This window comes from Spermophilus citellus, assembly GCF_964194105.1.
Source record: "Spermophilus citellus genome assembly, chromosome: 18".
NCBI lineage: Eukaryota > Metazoa > Chordata > Mammalia > Rodentia > Sciuridae > Spermophilus > Spermophilus citellus.
The window spans coordinates 10,168,972-10,185,485 of record NC_138200.1 but is presented as its reverse complement, the minus strand read 5'-3'; the positions used below and the strand labels follow the sequence as shown (position 1 = coordinate 10,185,485).

Sequence of the window (16,514 nt, the reverse complement as noted above, 5' to 3'; positions counted from 1 at the left end):
ATAAATGCAATTTTAACAGATTTAATAGATTTGATAGAATAGAGTTTATGGACTTAATAGAATTGACTGCACATGCCAATTAATTTTCACAAAGTGAATCCCCCCATGTATGAGCACCTAAATCAACAAATAGAACACATGTAAAAGTTTCATAGATACTGCCAATGCCGTCTCCAAAAGGGTTTTGTATTTCTTTTCCCCAGCAACGGAAATATATGCTTTACCAATCCAAGGAATGATATCTCAAAGTTTATTTGCATTTTCTTCCACATTAGAGAGGCATTTGTCTTTTTAATGTATTTCTGGCTGTTCGGATCCATGTTTTGTGAACTGTCTATTCATCTCTTAATAATTTTTCTATTGGGTTGTCTGTCAACTCTTTTCCTCCAATCTGTTTTAAAAATCAACTTTCTTTTATGATTTCTGTGTTTCCTGTTTTAAGAAGACTTTCCATACCATGATTATAAGACTTTTTGTGTTTTTAAAAATATTGTTGTTCTGCATTTTACTTTTAGAACTTTACTCTGCTCTCATTTATGTTTCCATGTGGTGTGAGGTAGGGGTCTAACTTTGTTTCTAAATGGCTGACCATTTACTCCAGCATCATTATTATATAGCTGGACTTGGTTTTAAATTTCATTCCTCCCACTTATTAGCAGGATGACCTTGGGCAACATTTCACATAGTTGACCCCCTCCTTCTTGAAATGGTCACTTCTCTAGCTTCTGTGATGCAAGACTGTCTTGGTTTTCCTTCGGCTTCTGTGTGGTCTTTTTTTTTTTTCCTTTCTTTCAGACTTATTTTTCTGCCCCGGATCATATACTCTTCTGCTGCTGCAAAGGGATCTTATCTACATTCTGACTTCAGCTACCACTGAGATGCAGATGACTCTAAGGTTTATTTTATTTATTTTTAATTTTTTTGGTACTGAGAGATTTAACCCAGGGGTACTTTACCACTGAGCCATATCCCAATCCCCCCTCCCCCTTTTTTGGAGACAGGGTCTCACTAACTTGCTTAGGGCCTCACTAAGTTGCTGAGGCTGATCTTGGACTCGAGGTCCTCCTGTCCCAGCCTCCTGAGCTGCTGGGATTGCAGGAATGTGCCATCACACCCTGCAACTGTGAGATTTTTATGTCTAGCCTCAGCTGAGTTCTGGATCTGTATGTCCACCTGCCTACTTGACATCCCACCACCTCCAGCAGATGATGGCTGGAGATATTCTCCTTCAAATTAGTCCTCTTTCAGGGGTCCCTATACAAGGGGATGATATCAGCATCTATCTGTTACAGAAACCATAAACCTGAGCACTTACCTTGATCAATTTCTTTCTCCTATTGTACTTTTAGCACCTAACACAATGCCCTGCACTTAGCAGGTGCTCAATAAATAGTTACTGGATGGTTGAATGAATATGCAGTCCTCCCCCAAGTCACGTTGCTGTTACCTCCCAAATATCTTAGGCATTGGACTGCTTCTGTAGGTTCCACTTCCTCCACTCTGTCTAGTCACCATCTCCTCTCACTTGGATTTCTCTCCCTGCTCCTCAGTGATCTCCCAGTATGCACTCTTGCCCTATGAGGCCGAAGTTCAGATCTGGTCAAGTCTTTTCTGAAAGTCATCTTCAAAATGAGTCACCTCGCTTGTGATTTCTCATGATCTGTAGGATAAATCCTGAGCTCTTTGCCATGACTGGCAGCACAGACTGCTCTTACCACAGCCGTGCCTGAGACCCCCAGCCACCCTGTCCTTGCTACACTTGAATATATGTGGTCTGCCCTGTAACCACGGGGACTTTGTACATACCCTGTACAAATTCTAAATAGAGGAAACTTGAGAAATCAGGAACTTTGACCTCAACTTTAAGATTACAAAACACTGAGCTAGCTTTTTGTAAAAAGACAGGGACATTAGCATATCAGATTCCTCATGGGTCCTAAGAATATGAACATGAGCCAGGTGGGGTGAAGTCTCCCCTTGTTAGAGTTTGATTTATTCTGTATTCTGCCAGCCTAAAAGGAAGCATGCCTTATAGGCATTTACTGCAGCTTCAATGGGTAATTTTTATATATTACATTTAATCCCGAGTCTATATTACTGTGTATATTTTTGTTGAGAGGAAATTAGATTTACTTCCTGTATGTTTTAGAAAGTTGAATTTTAAAATCTCTATCTAGCCCACCAGCTGCCTTTACCTCACATGTTGTCATTAGTTTAGCTCCTGTAAGAACTCAGATTCTCCCGAAGTTGATAAAAATATTTGTTTTCTTTGTTGTATCAGAAATGATAGAAATAATATTAAATGAAGATGACATTTAACTACAAAGTGGCATCTTGATTTTTTTGATGTCCCTAAGCTCTCCTCCTCCTCCCCCATCCTAGTTGTGACCTACGTTCCTTCCATGTTCCCTCCTTAAGGGGACATGCTTCTTTCCAGTATGTCAGAGTAGGAAAAAATTCCTCTGTTTTCTCCACACCATTTCCTCTCTTAACTTTATCATGACTGTAGCTTTTTATTTGCCTGTTTTCTTCTTTGGTCAATTTCTGTCTTTCCTAGTGTATAATGATGTCTATACACAGGGTCATCATTTAATTTATTGTCCAAATGCCAACACTGAGAGCAAAGGAGGAAGCTATGAATATCTATTCTGGGTCAATGGGCACAGTTAGACTATCTCAGATAGGCCCAGATTAAAGACAAAGAGGGGATGGCCATTTCCCTCTCACCATTATATCCTTGGTCCCTAGTGCACATCCTAGGTGGTGATCTGTGCAGGTGAGTCACACACACACAGATCTGTTCTCAGTTTCCCATCTGTGCATTGGGACTTAGCGACAGTCCCTCCCCCACAGGACTGTTGCCAACATCAGGGCTGCCCCTCATCTGTGGGCTCCTGGACAAGAGTATAGGGAGGGAACACATGTAATTGATTAAAGTGGTGACACACATCAAGCTAACAGCTGCTAAACGACATCTGATCTACCCCCTGCACCAACACACCTTCAAAAAGACAAAACACAGGTGCCAGACAACAGCTCATATCAAAAGACTGGACAGCAGATTCTGAATGGATCACTCTTCTATCAAAGCCTGTGGCTCACTCTGGAGCTGGGGTAGGCGACCAGATGTGGGTAGCTTTTGTTGACTCACCTGGCCACCATCTGTCAGCTCTTTTCTGAGCAATGTGGGAACACAGGTGAGAAACGCCGTTTCTTTCTTCCTCCTCATTGAGGGGGAGAACTGCCCTCTCACCTGCCCTCACCTGAGCTAACTCAGGTAATCTCTCTTCCCAGGTGCCCCCAGCCCCCCACGGTAGACAGCACCCTTTTCAGTTCCTTAGAAGAGCCAGAGGCTAGAAGAACTTGCTGGCATTTAGAATTCTTAGACCATTTAAAATTTTGCCCAGAGGCAGCTGCTGGCTCCCAACTTGCAGTCCTCTTTGTCCCTAAATCCTTGACATCCTTCCCCACAGTGGAGGTGAGGGGCTCCTGGGCACACCACAACTTGCACCAGCTCTGGGCATAGCCCCAGGGACAGGTGCCCTTTGGGTTTAGGAATCACACCTGACCCTCTTCCATCACAGATTCGGGGAAGAGGCTGGTGCAGGTTCTGGAAGGAGGCTTGGGGCTGTCTGTATGGGCAATTCCGGGATCTGGAGATCCAGAAAGGGACTGGGGCTGGGGTTGTGGCTTAATGGTGGAGTGTTTGCCTAGGACTGTGAGGCACTGGGTCGGATTCTCAGCACCACTTTAAAAAACAAGGAAGGAAGGAAGCGAGGGAGGGAGGGAGGAAGGAAACAGAAATGGCACGGGCACATTTCCTTGCTGGTAAGGACTCCTTGCTCTGTGGGGGACACTCAGGCTTGAGTCTAAAGGCAGAATTGATGTGACTTCTATTCCATTCCATTACTTATTGAAGTTTCTGTACTCACAGGCGCAGTGGGGAAGACAGGCAATAAATGAAAAAAAAACAGTAAGTGAGCAAACAAATACGCTACATTTCACGTGAATGGCGCGGTTAGCGTGGTAGTGGCAGGTGACAAGGTCCCAGGGAGGCTCTATCATCAATTTTGACCCTGGGGGAAGAAGCCTCGTGGTTCCCTGCAGTTCCCTCTTCCACCGCCAGAGCGCGCCGTAGGCACTGTGCTTCCCGCAGGCTCCGCCCAACACCCGCTGGTGCAGAGAGCAGCCTCTGTGATTTTGCGGAGGGTCCGCCTACCCCAGGGAGCAGTCTGCTCCGGTCAACAGTAGTGAGGACCACAGTGTGAAATACCAAGAGCGGAGAGCTACCGGGTTGATGCTGCTGTCCACAGTATTTCAGTCCCTCAGGGGCAGGGTGAGGAGCGGAGGCTGCTCCAGCAGATGCCCCCGCGCGAGCAGAGGCAGAGGAGAGGAGGCCGGTGTGTCTGCAAGTACAAGAGGCTGGTGTTGCCGGGGTGTAAGGGGCGGGGCTCGTGGGCCAGCAGGGCCAGACCACCCCTGGGCTTGTCGGGCATTATAAGGGTCTGCACTTCATGCTGTGGGCCCCAGGGAGCCATGGAGGAGCATTTCAGGAAGTGATGCGCTTCACTTTGCCTTTTTTTTTTTTTTGAACCAGGGATTGAACCCAGGGGTGCTTAACCACGGAGTCACATCCCCAGCCCTTTTTAGGTTTTATTTTGGGACAGGGTCTTGCTAAGTTGCTGCAGGCCTTGCTAAGTTGCTGAGGCTGTACTCACACTTGCAATTCTCCTGCCTCAGCCTCCTGTGGAGCTAGGAACCTCTCCCTCTTTTGACATGGAACATAACTCTATCACCTGAGTTTCCTCTTTGAGCTGACCAGCCTAAATATACCTAAATATGTATAAGGTAACAGAGTTACCTTATGTTACATGAGCTGGAAGGAGCTTCACAAAAGCCAGCCCAAACTGGTGAGAGCCTTGGAGGCTCAGGAGTAGAGGAAGGTGAGCTCTGACCTAGGCTTTCATGAGATTCCTGGGGCGTGGCTGACTCGAGGGAGCCAGGGTGGGAGGTGGGTGCCCAGTGAGAGGTGCTTGCAGGGGTTCAGGTGAGACTGATAATGGCTCATTGTCCAAATGCCAACTCTGAGAGCAAAGGAGGCAGCTATGAATATCTATTCTGGGTCAATAGGCACAGGAAGACTGTCTCAGATAGTCCCAGATGCAACACTGTCCCGTTTAAAGATAAGGAAGGGACAGCCATTTCCCCCTCACCATTACAAACCCCATCCCTAGTGCACATCCTAGGTTGTGATCTGTGCAGTTGAGTCACACACATGGATCTGTTCTCAGTTTCCCCATCTGTGCATTGGGACTTAGTGACAGTTCCTCTCCCACAGGGCTGTTGCCTGCATCAGGGCTGCCCCTCATCTGTGGGCTCCTGGACAGAATACAGGGGAGGGAATACATGTAGTTGATTAAAGTGGTGAAACTTACATATCACACTAACAGCTGCTAAATGACATCTGGTCTACCCCCTGCACCAAGGACACACCTTCAAAAAGAAAACAGAGAGGGAGAGAGGTGCCAGGCAACAGCCCACATCAAACGACTGTGGGCAGCGCAGATTCTGAATGGATCATTCTTCTATCAAAGCCTTCGGTTCACTCTGGGGAGCTGGGGTAGGAGGCGGGATGGGGGTGGCTTTTGACTCACCTGGCCACCATCTGTCAGCTGTTTTCTGAGCAACATGGGAACACAGGTGAGAAACACTGTTTCTTTCTTCCTCCTCATTGAGGGGGAGAACTGCCCTTCTGCAAGTTGCTGTTAAGTGTGAATGTTAGATATTTGAGTCTGGACTTGGGGACCAACATCCAGGCTTGAGATTTGGGAGTCATCAGTGAGTAAGTGACATTTAATTATGTGTGACTAAGAGGGGTTCCTAAGGAAGCAGGTGTAGATAGAGAAGAGTTCTGAAGCCTGAGGCTGCACATTCCTAGGTGCAAGGTAAGGGCAGGAATCAGCAAAGGTACCAGGGAGGAGCAGGGTTGTGTGGTGGCCCAGAGGCCAAGTGAAGGGTGAATTCGAGGATGAGGGAAAGACTCAGGGTGCCAAATGCTACCCAGAGGCCAAGCCCAGTGTAAACTGAGAACTGGCCACCAGAGCTAGCAAATATGGAGATTGTCAGTGATCTGTCTTTATTCATTTGTAGTGCTGGGATCAAATTCTGGTCCACACACAATCTAGGGAAGTGCTTTTCAGTCGAGCTGTATCCTCAGTTCAATTGTACAATCCTTTTTTTTTTTTTTTTGAGGGGTGTACCTGGGATTGAACTCAGTAGCACTCAATCACTGAGCCACATCCCCAGCCCTATTTGCATTTTATTTAGAGACAGGGTCTCACTGAGTTGCTTAGCACCTCGATTTTGTTGAGGCTGGCTTTGAATTCAAGATCCTCCTGTCTCAGCCTCCCAAGCCACTGGGATCATTGTCTAATCTTGAAAGAGCACTTTTGCTGGGCACAGTGATGCACTCCTGTAACCATTCACTCAGGACGCTGAGGCAGGAGGATGACAAGTTTGAGACTAGCGAGACCCTGTCTCAAAATTGAAAAACAAAAAGGAAGACTGGCATTGGAGCTCAGTGGTGGTAGAGCACCTCTGGGGTCAATCCCCAGTGCTGAAGGGGGGGAAAGCATTTTTGGTGGTGTGGTGAGGGTGATGGCTAATTGAGTGTGTTCAGGAGAGGGTTTAGTGAAGACGGTCCTTTCTAGCATTCAAGTGGAGACATGGGTCATATCTGGAAGGGAGTTTGGGGTCACATCAGGCTTATTTAATAAAGGAAATCTGACAGTATGTTTCTGTGCCATAAAACAGGAGATTGAAGCGGGTGGGACCCAGAGCACAAGTGGAAGGGGACTAAGGGGCCTGGGTCCTGCAGCGGCAGGGGAGGGGATGCAGGGCTGCTGCAGGCATGTGGAGAGCTATTAGGGTCAGGAGACGTGAACATTCTCTGTTGTGGTCTCAGTGGAACAGGAAGCTGGGTCACGGGTGACAAGGAGGTGCTGGGTTAGGGGACAAGAGATATAAACTTGGGAGTCTTCAGGGTCTCATTGAGGATGGGGAAATGTTGACAAGTAGAGCCAACCTGAGATTGCAGGTGATGAAACTGGAGTGAGGCAGGCCCTGGGGTGTGTTCTCTGGTCCTGCTTTTGTGAGCAGTGGCCAGCTAGTTTTAGGTGAGGTCCTGCCATGTGTCATGAGATCAGGGTCCCCACAGGGCATTGTGGGCAATGTTTTAAAGGAGGTTGAACATGAGCTGCAAGCAGGGTTGAGCAGGGAAGGACAGGGGCTGAGTGTCCGGAGAGAGCCAGAGGAGTGGGCAGTCAGGGGACATCTGGGGCAGGGGTGAGGAGGGAACTGGGGACAGGGAAGGGAGAGACTAGATCAGGGCAGACAGTGGCATGGTTGGGAATGAACTGGAGAGACTGTTTGAGAGGCAGGATTCAGAGCACTGGGAGGGGAGGGGAGGGGAAGTATAGGGGACACCCAGGTCCCTAGCCCAGGAACCAGATGAAGGTGTGGTTTCACCTAGGATATGGTGGTTGTGGGCTGCTCACTGAGTGTAATGGCTGTTGCTGCTTGTGTCCCAACCCCCAGCCCTTCAGTATGTGACCTTCTCTGAAAATAGGTCATTGGAGATGTCCTTAGTTAAGGTGAGGTCATGCTGCAGTAGGGTGGGCCCTTGATCCCAAATAATGAGTGTCCTTGTAAGAAGAGGACAGAGGTGCTCAGGGGCAGAGGGCTGAGAGGCAGAGGGGGAGCAGTGCAGCCTCAAGCCAGGGAAGGGCCAGGGCTCTTGGGAGCTGGAGGCCTCCAGCAAGGTCCTCTGCTGGAGCCTTTGGAAGGAGCGAGGTCCTGCCACATCCTGACCTCAGGTGCCCGGCCTCCGGGACCCTGAGTCCATTTGTTTTGTTTGTTGGTTTCTTCTTTCTTCCACTGGAAATTGACCCCAAGGGCACTCTACTGCTGAGCTACATCTCCAGCCCTTTTATTTTTTCTTTTAAGACAGGGTCTCACTAAGTTGCTGAGGGTCTCCCAAAGTTGCTAAGCTGGCCTTGAACTGTAGTCTCTGGGATGATGGATGCGCCACTGTGCCTGGCCAGTTCCTTTGTTTGGAACCACTGGGCTTGTGGCACTTTGTGACAGCAGCCCTAGGAGAGGAATTGCTGGGCTGCAGGCTCCCTGGGAGTCTGGGGGGAGAGGCTAGGGCCCTGGTTCCTCAGCTCCCTGAGCATCCCCAGTTCTAGTTCTGACATTTAATTAATTGTTGAATAAATGACTCAATTCATTACCAAAAAATTTGCTCATCATGATTTGTCTGTCTCCAACCCTGAGCCTCTCCAGGGTGTCCATCACCTCCAGAAATTTCACCTTGGATGCCCACAGACACTGTGTATCCTCCATTCCCCAGCTGACTCACATGTGCCCTTTCTCACTTTTGCAGATCTACCACCCCCTCATCCTGAGTCCTGAGTATTTTCCTGAGCACTGAGCATGAGCAGTTCTCCCAAGTACTGAGGACACCATCCATTGCTTTCCATAACCGCTGCCCACACCTTGTCAGGGATCAGTCCCTTTAAACTGTCACTCAGTTGAGAGGCCATCGGCCTCTGTCTGATGCATCCTAGATATGAATCAGAAAGGGGTGCCCTTCCTCCAGTGGGCAGAGCAGGAACAGCAGGACCCCTGCTGGTGCTCTTGTGTAGGACTCCCCCTGCCCCCATGCCGGCACCCCAGCTCTGAACTGGGGCTTCTTTGATTTTTCCCCCACTGTTTGGTTCCACCTGGGAGTCAGGCTCCTGGGGGCAGAGCTGCGTATTCAGAGGAGCTGTGAGTGGAGGACTTAGCTGGGGTCTTTGGTTCTCCCTGTAACCAGTGTCTGGATGAAGAATCCACAGAGTCCACGGGTGGATTTGAGCGTCTCGAGAAGGAACACTAAAGGCCAGGTTCTCCCCAGGGTCGGCGACATCCTGAACTCTCCTCCTCTCTGATCTTCTGTCCTAGCCAGCTTCCTGCACATTCTGCAAACACACCAGGTTCCCAGTGCCACCTCAGGACCTTTGAACTTGCTCTCCCTCTGCCAGGAATGCCCTCCTCCAGATACTCTGTTGGTCCGCCTTTCATCTGGACTCTGTTCAGATGTGACCCACCTGACCACCAGCCTCTTCCACTCTCCCTCTCCTACCTGACCTTGTTGGCCTTCACTGGGCTTCTCACCCTCTAAGACATTATGTTAGCACCTCCACTAGAATGTCAGCTCCACGAGGGCAGGGACCTTGTCTATTTTGATCCCACTGTTTCCCCATCACCCAGAACAGCGGCACCTAAGAGATACTCAATAAAAAATTGTGCAACAATGGAATAAAAACCCCGTGATACTACACGCAGCATTTTGTGCTGGTGTGTGTGTTTCCTGGGAGGCTCCATATTTTTCAATATTTCTTCAGAACTATCCAAAAGTCAAGTCTTGCAGGGTGGGATGGGAACCCCCAGACAGGGCATGGAAAGGGAATCTGGGGTCAAGGAGCAGGCTGGGGAGGAACCTGGGAACCCAGACACATGGGGACAGGGCTGGAGAAGAGCCCTGCATCCTTTCCCACCCCACCTGCTGCTTCCTGGGATTTGGGGCAAATACAGCTCCTGGGCACCCTCCCCCATCTCCAAGGACAGGGCCAGGAGACAAGGCAGAAGCACAAGGACTTCAAGGACAAGTCAAAACGATCTTTATTCACCAGAGCTCAATGCCAGGGCCTTCCATTCTGAGCCAAAAAGCAATCAACTTGTTGGGCTGCATTTGTGTTAAATAAATAAATAAATAATAATTAAAGAAATAAGCAATTAACTTTAAATCTGACCAGGGCTCTCTTTTTTTTTTTTTCCCCCTTGCACTTGCCTGGCATGTGGGAGGCCCTGGGTTCCACCCTCAGCACCACATAAAAATAAATAAATAAAGGTATTGTGTCCATCTACAACTAAAAAAATATTACTAAAATAAAACAAAATCTAGGCAGTTGCCATTCCCATCCAGGCACGCAGACTCTTTCCTGTGGGAGCTTCGCAAATTTAACTACTGTTGGAGGATGAAAAAGTCACCTCTCATGATTTGGGGGTGGGGGAGGTGGCAGGGAGATGCATCTCACTCCGGGAAGTTCCCACGGGGGAACTGGAGTTGGGGACAGCAGCGGAGTGAAATGGGTTGATGAACGAAGAACAACAAGGGAGCCGGGAGAGTGTCGCTCACCGCAAGGCCGCACTCCAGGTAGCCTGGGAAGACACAGGGTCCCTCCAGTGTGGTCCTGTCCCCTGCCTTGGCTCCTGACCTGGGACGCTGAAGGCAGGGAGGAATGAACAGCGTGGTCCCTGCTGCCTCTGTGGGTCTGCAGGGGCTGAAGGACCAGGGAAGGTGGGTGTGCAGCCAGCGCCCATTCTCAAGTTCTCCTTGGGAGCATCGGGCCAGCTTGTCACCCACTCCAAATTCTGAGGCCAGCTTGGAGAAGCACACGGGGTCTTGTGGGGCCAAGGATCCAGGGGTTCCCCCAGGCCTGGGGCTGAGAAGTCAAAGGAGCAGGGCTAGTGCTACCAGCAGGCCCCAGAAGGACTGAAGTTCTGTGACCTGTGGCCCAGAGACAGCCAGGGGGGCGGGAGTGCTCAGCGCAGGGCTCCTGCGCACCAGAAGCCCTGGGACGCCCGGCCTGGCTGCCAGCAGCCTCCGTTGCTTGGGGATCCAGCAGGGATGGAGTGCTGGGGGCCAGGGATCCCAGGGCTGTGGGAGTGGGAGGGAGGGTGGAGGGAGCGGGTGGGCTGATCCCGGAGGGGTGCGGGGTTCGGCGGTGGGCACCTCATGGTCCTCAGCGCTTGACCTTGCGGCCGGCTGAGTTGCGTCCACTGCGGCGGTAGAGGGACTGCTGGTTGCCATTGAGAGGGCAATACTTGAGAGTGTGGGCCTGGCCCCCGGTGGCGCCGCACAGGGGACACACGTAGTGCCTCAGGATGGGACACAGCACCACGCCCTCGGCTGTCTTCAGCTGGTGTGAGGAGTAGACGTGGCGGGACTCCCCGTTGTGCTTGCAGAAGTTGCAGAGGGCAGTCCCCAGCCCCTGATCCTGCCCCAGCTGGGGGCCAGGTCCCTGCTCCTCAAGTTCCTCTGCCTCCAGCCTCTGGCTCCTGCTCTGGGTCAGAGTCAGCACCACCTGGTTCAGGTTGAGGTAGTCCTTCCACATGTCAAAGGGTGGCAGCTCCATGGCAGGGGCCGGCTGGAGGGGGGCTGGGCCTGAGGACCTGTGGGCAGGAGCAGCAGTGCTTTGTGGAGCAAAGGAGCTGCACCCCCTTTTATACTCCCCAGAGCCCCTTCTAAGCAAAGTGGAGTTTAGATTTAAAGGGCCCACTCCTGCCTATGACCCCCATTTGACTCTGGTCTCCCAGGGAGGTCCAGAAGGAGGTTTTTTCCAGGTCCTGCTGCCTCCAAGGTGCTGTGAGTCCTCTGTAAAGGCCCTTCCGCTCCCTGGGCCTCAGTTTCCCTTTCTGCTCAATTAGGATATATGGTTTTAAATGCCCTCGCCATCCTCCTTTCTCCAAGGCTGGAGGGTGCTCCCTCTGAATACTCCAGAGCCATTGCTATTCTTTATAACTGTCCCTTACTGTGAGCCAGACACTGGGCGGCACAGTTACCTGCATGATCTGACTTAGTCCTCACAATAACTCCATGAGGGCCACAGTCATGATCTTGTTTTATGGATGCTGACTGAGGCTCTGAAAGGGAAACTCATTGGCCCATGGTCACACAGCACATAACTGACAGTGGGCCTGTGGAACTCCAAAGCAAGTCCTTCTTAAACCTCTTAAAACATTTTTTATCAATCCTAAATTAGGAGCCACTTTTCCTCTCCTGCTATGCTGGGAATGAAACCCAGGGCCTTGAGCATGCTAGGCAAGTAGTAGACCACTGAGTTACATTTCCAAATACTTCGTGTGTGTGTGTGTGTGTGTGTGTGTGTGTACACGCATGAGCATGTGTGCTTGTGAATGTGTGTGCTGGAGATTAAACATAGGGCCTTGCCCATGCTACTAAGCATGCACTTTACTACTGAGCCACACCTCCGGACCCAGAAGGAGACACTTAGTCAAGGAATATTTACTGGGCACATGCTACAGTGCTCAGTGCACATGATCTCTTTGAATGGTCAAGGAGGTGACAATGGTCATTTACATTTTATAAAGGAGAAAAAGAGACTGCAAGGTTAAAGAATGTACTTAAGGTCACACAGCAGGGAAGTGGCAGAGCTGGGATTGACACAGATGTCTTATGTCCAGAGACACTGGGAATTGATATTAGAAGGTGCAGAGGACCCTGGCCGTGAGTTGAGCACAAATTTCCCATAGTTTGGAGAGGGGACAGAGAGCATCATCAATAAGTGCTCAGGAAGCAGCCCCAGGTTCAAACCTGGCTACTCCCTGCAGCTCTGAACAGCTGGTTATTTAACTCTGACCAGCCTCAGTTTCCTCTTGTGTTGCTCCAAGATGATGTCAGCACCTGCCCCAGAGCACGGACTGGCTGATCACTAAGTCCTAGCACAGAGCCTGGCCTGGGCCAGGTGCTCATGAAATCCAACGATGGTGACTCAGAACCAATTAATGCAATAAGCCTAGGGACTCCCTTGCTGAAGGTCTCCTGGGGGCCAGTCCCATGCCCCCTTCCCCAGACCCTGGGAAGGAGGGTCTATTAAAAGTCCCATTGCACAGAGAGCTTGTCCCAAGTCATATATGGTCAGTAAGTGGTGGGGTGCAGCCAGGGCTATCTGTCCCCAAACCCAGGCATCCTCCTGTCCCCTGGGTGCCTGCTGTGAGCCAAATGTAAGTCATCAAGGGACAGCAGCAGAGCTTGGAGGGTCCTGCCACCTACAGGCAGAGACTGAGGTGGGACACCAGGGAGCGGGTGGTATCTGAGCCACACAGCTTTTACCGAGAGAAAGGAGAGCTGTTGGTCACTGATGGATGTCCTTGAAGGAAGCGACCATGGTCTGCAGTGTCGAAGAATGAAGGGGACCCAGAAAGGCATGGGTGCCCCATGCCAAGCACTTTGTTTAAGGTCAAAGCAGTGATCTCTTCAACTCAGGGTTGAGCTATCTGGTGCCTAGGGCCTGGACCCTGTGACCCAGTGACCATTACTGCAGCTGTGCTGGGAAGACTGATGGAAGGTGGGGGCGGGTTTGAGGTCCCCGACTCCCCTGAACAAGGGCACAGACTGGAGAATCCCAGATTCCGGGGCCCTCCCCGTGGGTTTCCTCCCCCACCCCCTTTCTCTTCCATTTCTTTCCCCCGCTGATTGTTTACTTCCAGACTCTGTTCTGGGGCTCCTCTGCCCTGCCTCCCTCTCCGATGTTTTTCTCGGGGAGTTAATTGGACCAGCCTCTCCTCAGCGCTCTTTCTGCTGGGCCCACAGCTGTGCGAACCCAGAGGGTCCTGGCCAGAAACTCAAGCCAGGTGTTTACTGCTGACTGCGCCCCCGTCCAGACGTCGCCCACTGCCGGCCGCCCACGCCGTCTGTTTACTTGAGTTTGCTCTTGGCCTGATGCCAGCTGAAAATAGCCCAGGGGTTCAGAGAGGCGTGGGAGGGGCTGAGGTTAGAAATCCTAAAAGGAGGGGGAGACTTGCAGAGACCCAGACAGGGAGATGAAGACCCCAAGGGTGATCATGATCCTTATTGTCCTTGTCCCTGTGGCTGGCCTGTGCAGTCTCATTGTGACAAACTTGTGGTGTTGTAATAGTCCCATCGTATAGAGGAATAAACTGAGGCCAAGAAAAGAACTTTCTCATTGATGGCAGTCATCCATTTCCTTCACTCTTTCTTTTTTTTTTTTTTTTTTTTTTTGTACTGGAGATTGAACCCAGGGGTGCTTAACCATGAGCCACATCCCCAGTCTTTTTTCTGTTTTATTTAGAGACAGGGTCTTGCTCAGTTGCTGAGGCTGGCTTTGAATTCGTGACCCTCCTCTGAGCCTGCAGAGCTCAGGGATTACAGGTGTGTGCCACTGGCAGACCTCATCCCTTTCGTCTTATCCCAGGGCTGTAGAGGGAGGAGGGACACTTCACACAGTGAATCCGGAGACCTGAGGCTGCAGAAGGGAGAAAAGGAGAGTAAGGTGTTACACGGGGTGGGGACCGTGCGAGGCCGCTGCAGCCATGGGGCTAGGTCCACTCCTGGCTCTGCCGTGTCCACGGTGTGGCTGTGGGCAAGTGATGCCAGCCCAGTGGTCTGTTTCCCCCATTTCACAAAAAGGAAGATTATTGTAGATCCCCTGTTAGGAGACCACCAGAGGATGACACCCAACACGGGTGAAGACACTAGAACAGGTACACAGTGAGCGCTCACTTATTTTATTGTTAAATACTGGAGGTTGAACCCAAGGGCACTGCCCGCTAAGCTACATCCCAGTCATTATTATTATTTTAAGTTTGTTACAAAGTCTCGCAAAATTTCCCAGACTGGCCTTGAATTTGCCATCCCCCTGCCTCAGCCTCCTGAGTCCCTGGGATTGCTGGCTGCTATTTTTTTTTTTTTTAGTTGTACATGGACACAATCTCTTTATATTATTTATTTATTTTTATGTGGGCTGAGTATCAAACCCAGCGCCTCACACGTGCTAGGCAAGTGCTCTGCCACTGAGCCCCAGCCCCTGGGCTGTTATTTTTAATTGTATTCTCTCATAACAGTGCACTGAAGAGCTGTAAGTGGAGAGATGGAGATTGTGGGGCTCCAAGAGGTGGGAAAATATTTGCTCGGTCAACAAATAATTACTGAATACCTGATGTGTGTCTAGCATTTTTAGAGGTACTGAAGATGCATCCATGAATATGGGCAAAAATCCCTGCCCCCTCAGAGTTCAGTTAAATAGCAAATAATATAGACAGATGAAGAAAAATAGGCTGAGCTATGGAGGAAAAATAAAGGGGGTGGGGTGGGGTACAGTGGCACTTACCTGCAATCTCGGCAGCTTGGAAGGCTGACTGAGTGGCTTGGGAGGCTGAGATAGGAGGATTGTAAGTTTAAAGTCAGCCTCAGCAACGGTGAGTCACTAAGCAACTCAGAGACCCTGTCTCTAAAAAAAGTATAAAATAGGCTCAGTGGTCAAGTGCCCCTAAATTCAATCTCTAGTACCCAATAAATCAATGAATAAAAATAAAGAGGAATAGGATGATAGGGTGGATAGGGGAGGCCTATTGGAGGAGGTGACATTGGAGGAGAATTTTTAAAAAATATTTTTACTTAATTTATTTATATGTGGTGCTATAGATTGAACCAAGTGCCTCATACATGGTATGCAAATGCTCAACCCCTGAGCTATAACCCCAGCCCCAGAGGAGAATCTTAAAGACCATGAGATGGGAGCCTTGCAGAGGCCCTGGGGTTGGCACTTGGCTAGTGTGTTCACGGGTCATCAAGGGGGCCAGGGTGGGGGAGTTGGGGAGAGGTTATAGAGGGAGAAAATTATTCCTGTTTCCCAGATGAGGAAATTGATGCTTGGTAGCTGATGTCACTTGGCTCAAGTGATACAAGATCACAGCTGGGGTTTAAACCAGTGTCTGTCCAAGTCTCCTGGGTGCCTGTGAAGAATCTTGGTCTGCGTGCATCTGCCTGCACGCCCACCTTCCTCCACAGGGGTTGGGGGCTTGTAATTGTGATTCCTTCTCCTCACCCCCAATTCTAATGTATCCAGGTCTGGGCTGGGATTTCTCAGTTACTGCTTTGTCCCCAGCACAGGGCCTGGGTAACACCCACTGTCAGCTTACAGAGGTGAATGTTGAACAAACGAACAAATGAATGAATGTCAAGCTGAAGACTTTGGACTATGTGCTGAGCAGGCCACTGGGGAGCCAAAGAAGGTTTTCAAGTGGGGGACCATGGTCTTACCTGAGCTTTAGAAGACACTCCCCACTTCCTGTCCACTCTGGGTTCTTGAGTGTGTGCTCCTTCTGTGTGAAATGCTCCTGCCCACTCCTTCCTGCTGTTCTGCAAACATCAGCTGGGAAGCCCCCTCCTGTCCTCGAGGAAGCCCTCCTGGTCTTCAGGCTGGGTCAGCCCCCACCCCCCCTCCACATGCTTCCCAGTCCTGAGCACTCTAGGCTATCACTGTCTGGGGACCAGTTTGTCTTCTTCCATAAGTGCTCCTTGAGGACAGAGCCAGTAGTACCTTGTTCATGGCTGTGTCCCCAGAACTGCCCTTCACAGGGCTGGGCACTCAGAGAAACCTTCTTTGGAAAAATGAATGAGACCAAAACTGGGGCAGAAGAGGGGAGGGTGGGGGTGGGGACTAAACACTGCAGCCCAGGCTCGAAACCTTCTTCCAAGGCAGCTCCTTCCTCTGAGGAAGCCTTATTTTGAGCTACTTTGTGCTTCATTGCAACCACCCAGAGTCCTAGACAGCAAAATTATGTAGACGAGGGTGGTAATGGGGACACTGGGAGGAGGAGATGTATTTGGTGGAGACTGAAACTCAGCTTCTCCTGATTCTGGTGAT

At 50.2% G+C, this 16,514-nt stretch overlaps 1 protein-coding gene across 1 annotated transcript; it reads right to left on the bottom strand.

The window, feature by feature from the left end:
* Positions 1-10,847: 10,847 nt before the first annotated feature.
* On the bottom strand, positions 10,848-11,240 carry LOC308638336 (nanos homolog 2-like; the record flags this gene model as incomplete). The annotated part of the gene is made up of 1 exon (XM_081275679.1): positions 10,848-11,240. One exon carries the CDS (start codon positions 11,238-11,240, stop codon positions 10,848-10,850), a length of 393 nt encoding a protein of 130 aa, XP_081131805.1.
* Positions 11,241-16,514: the final 5,274 nt, after the last annotated feature.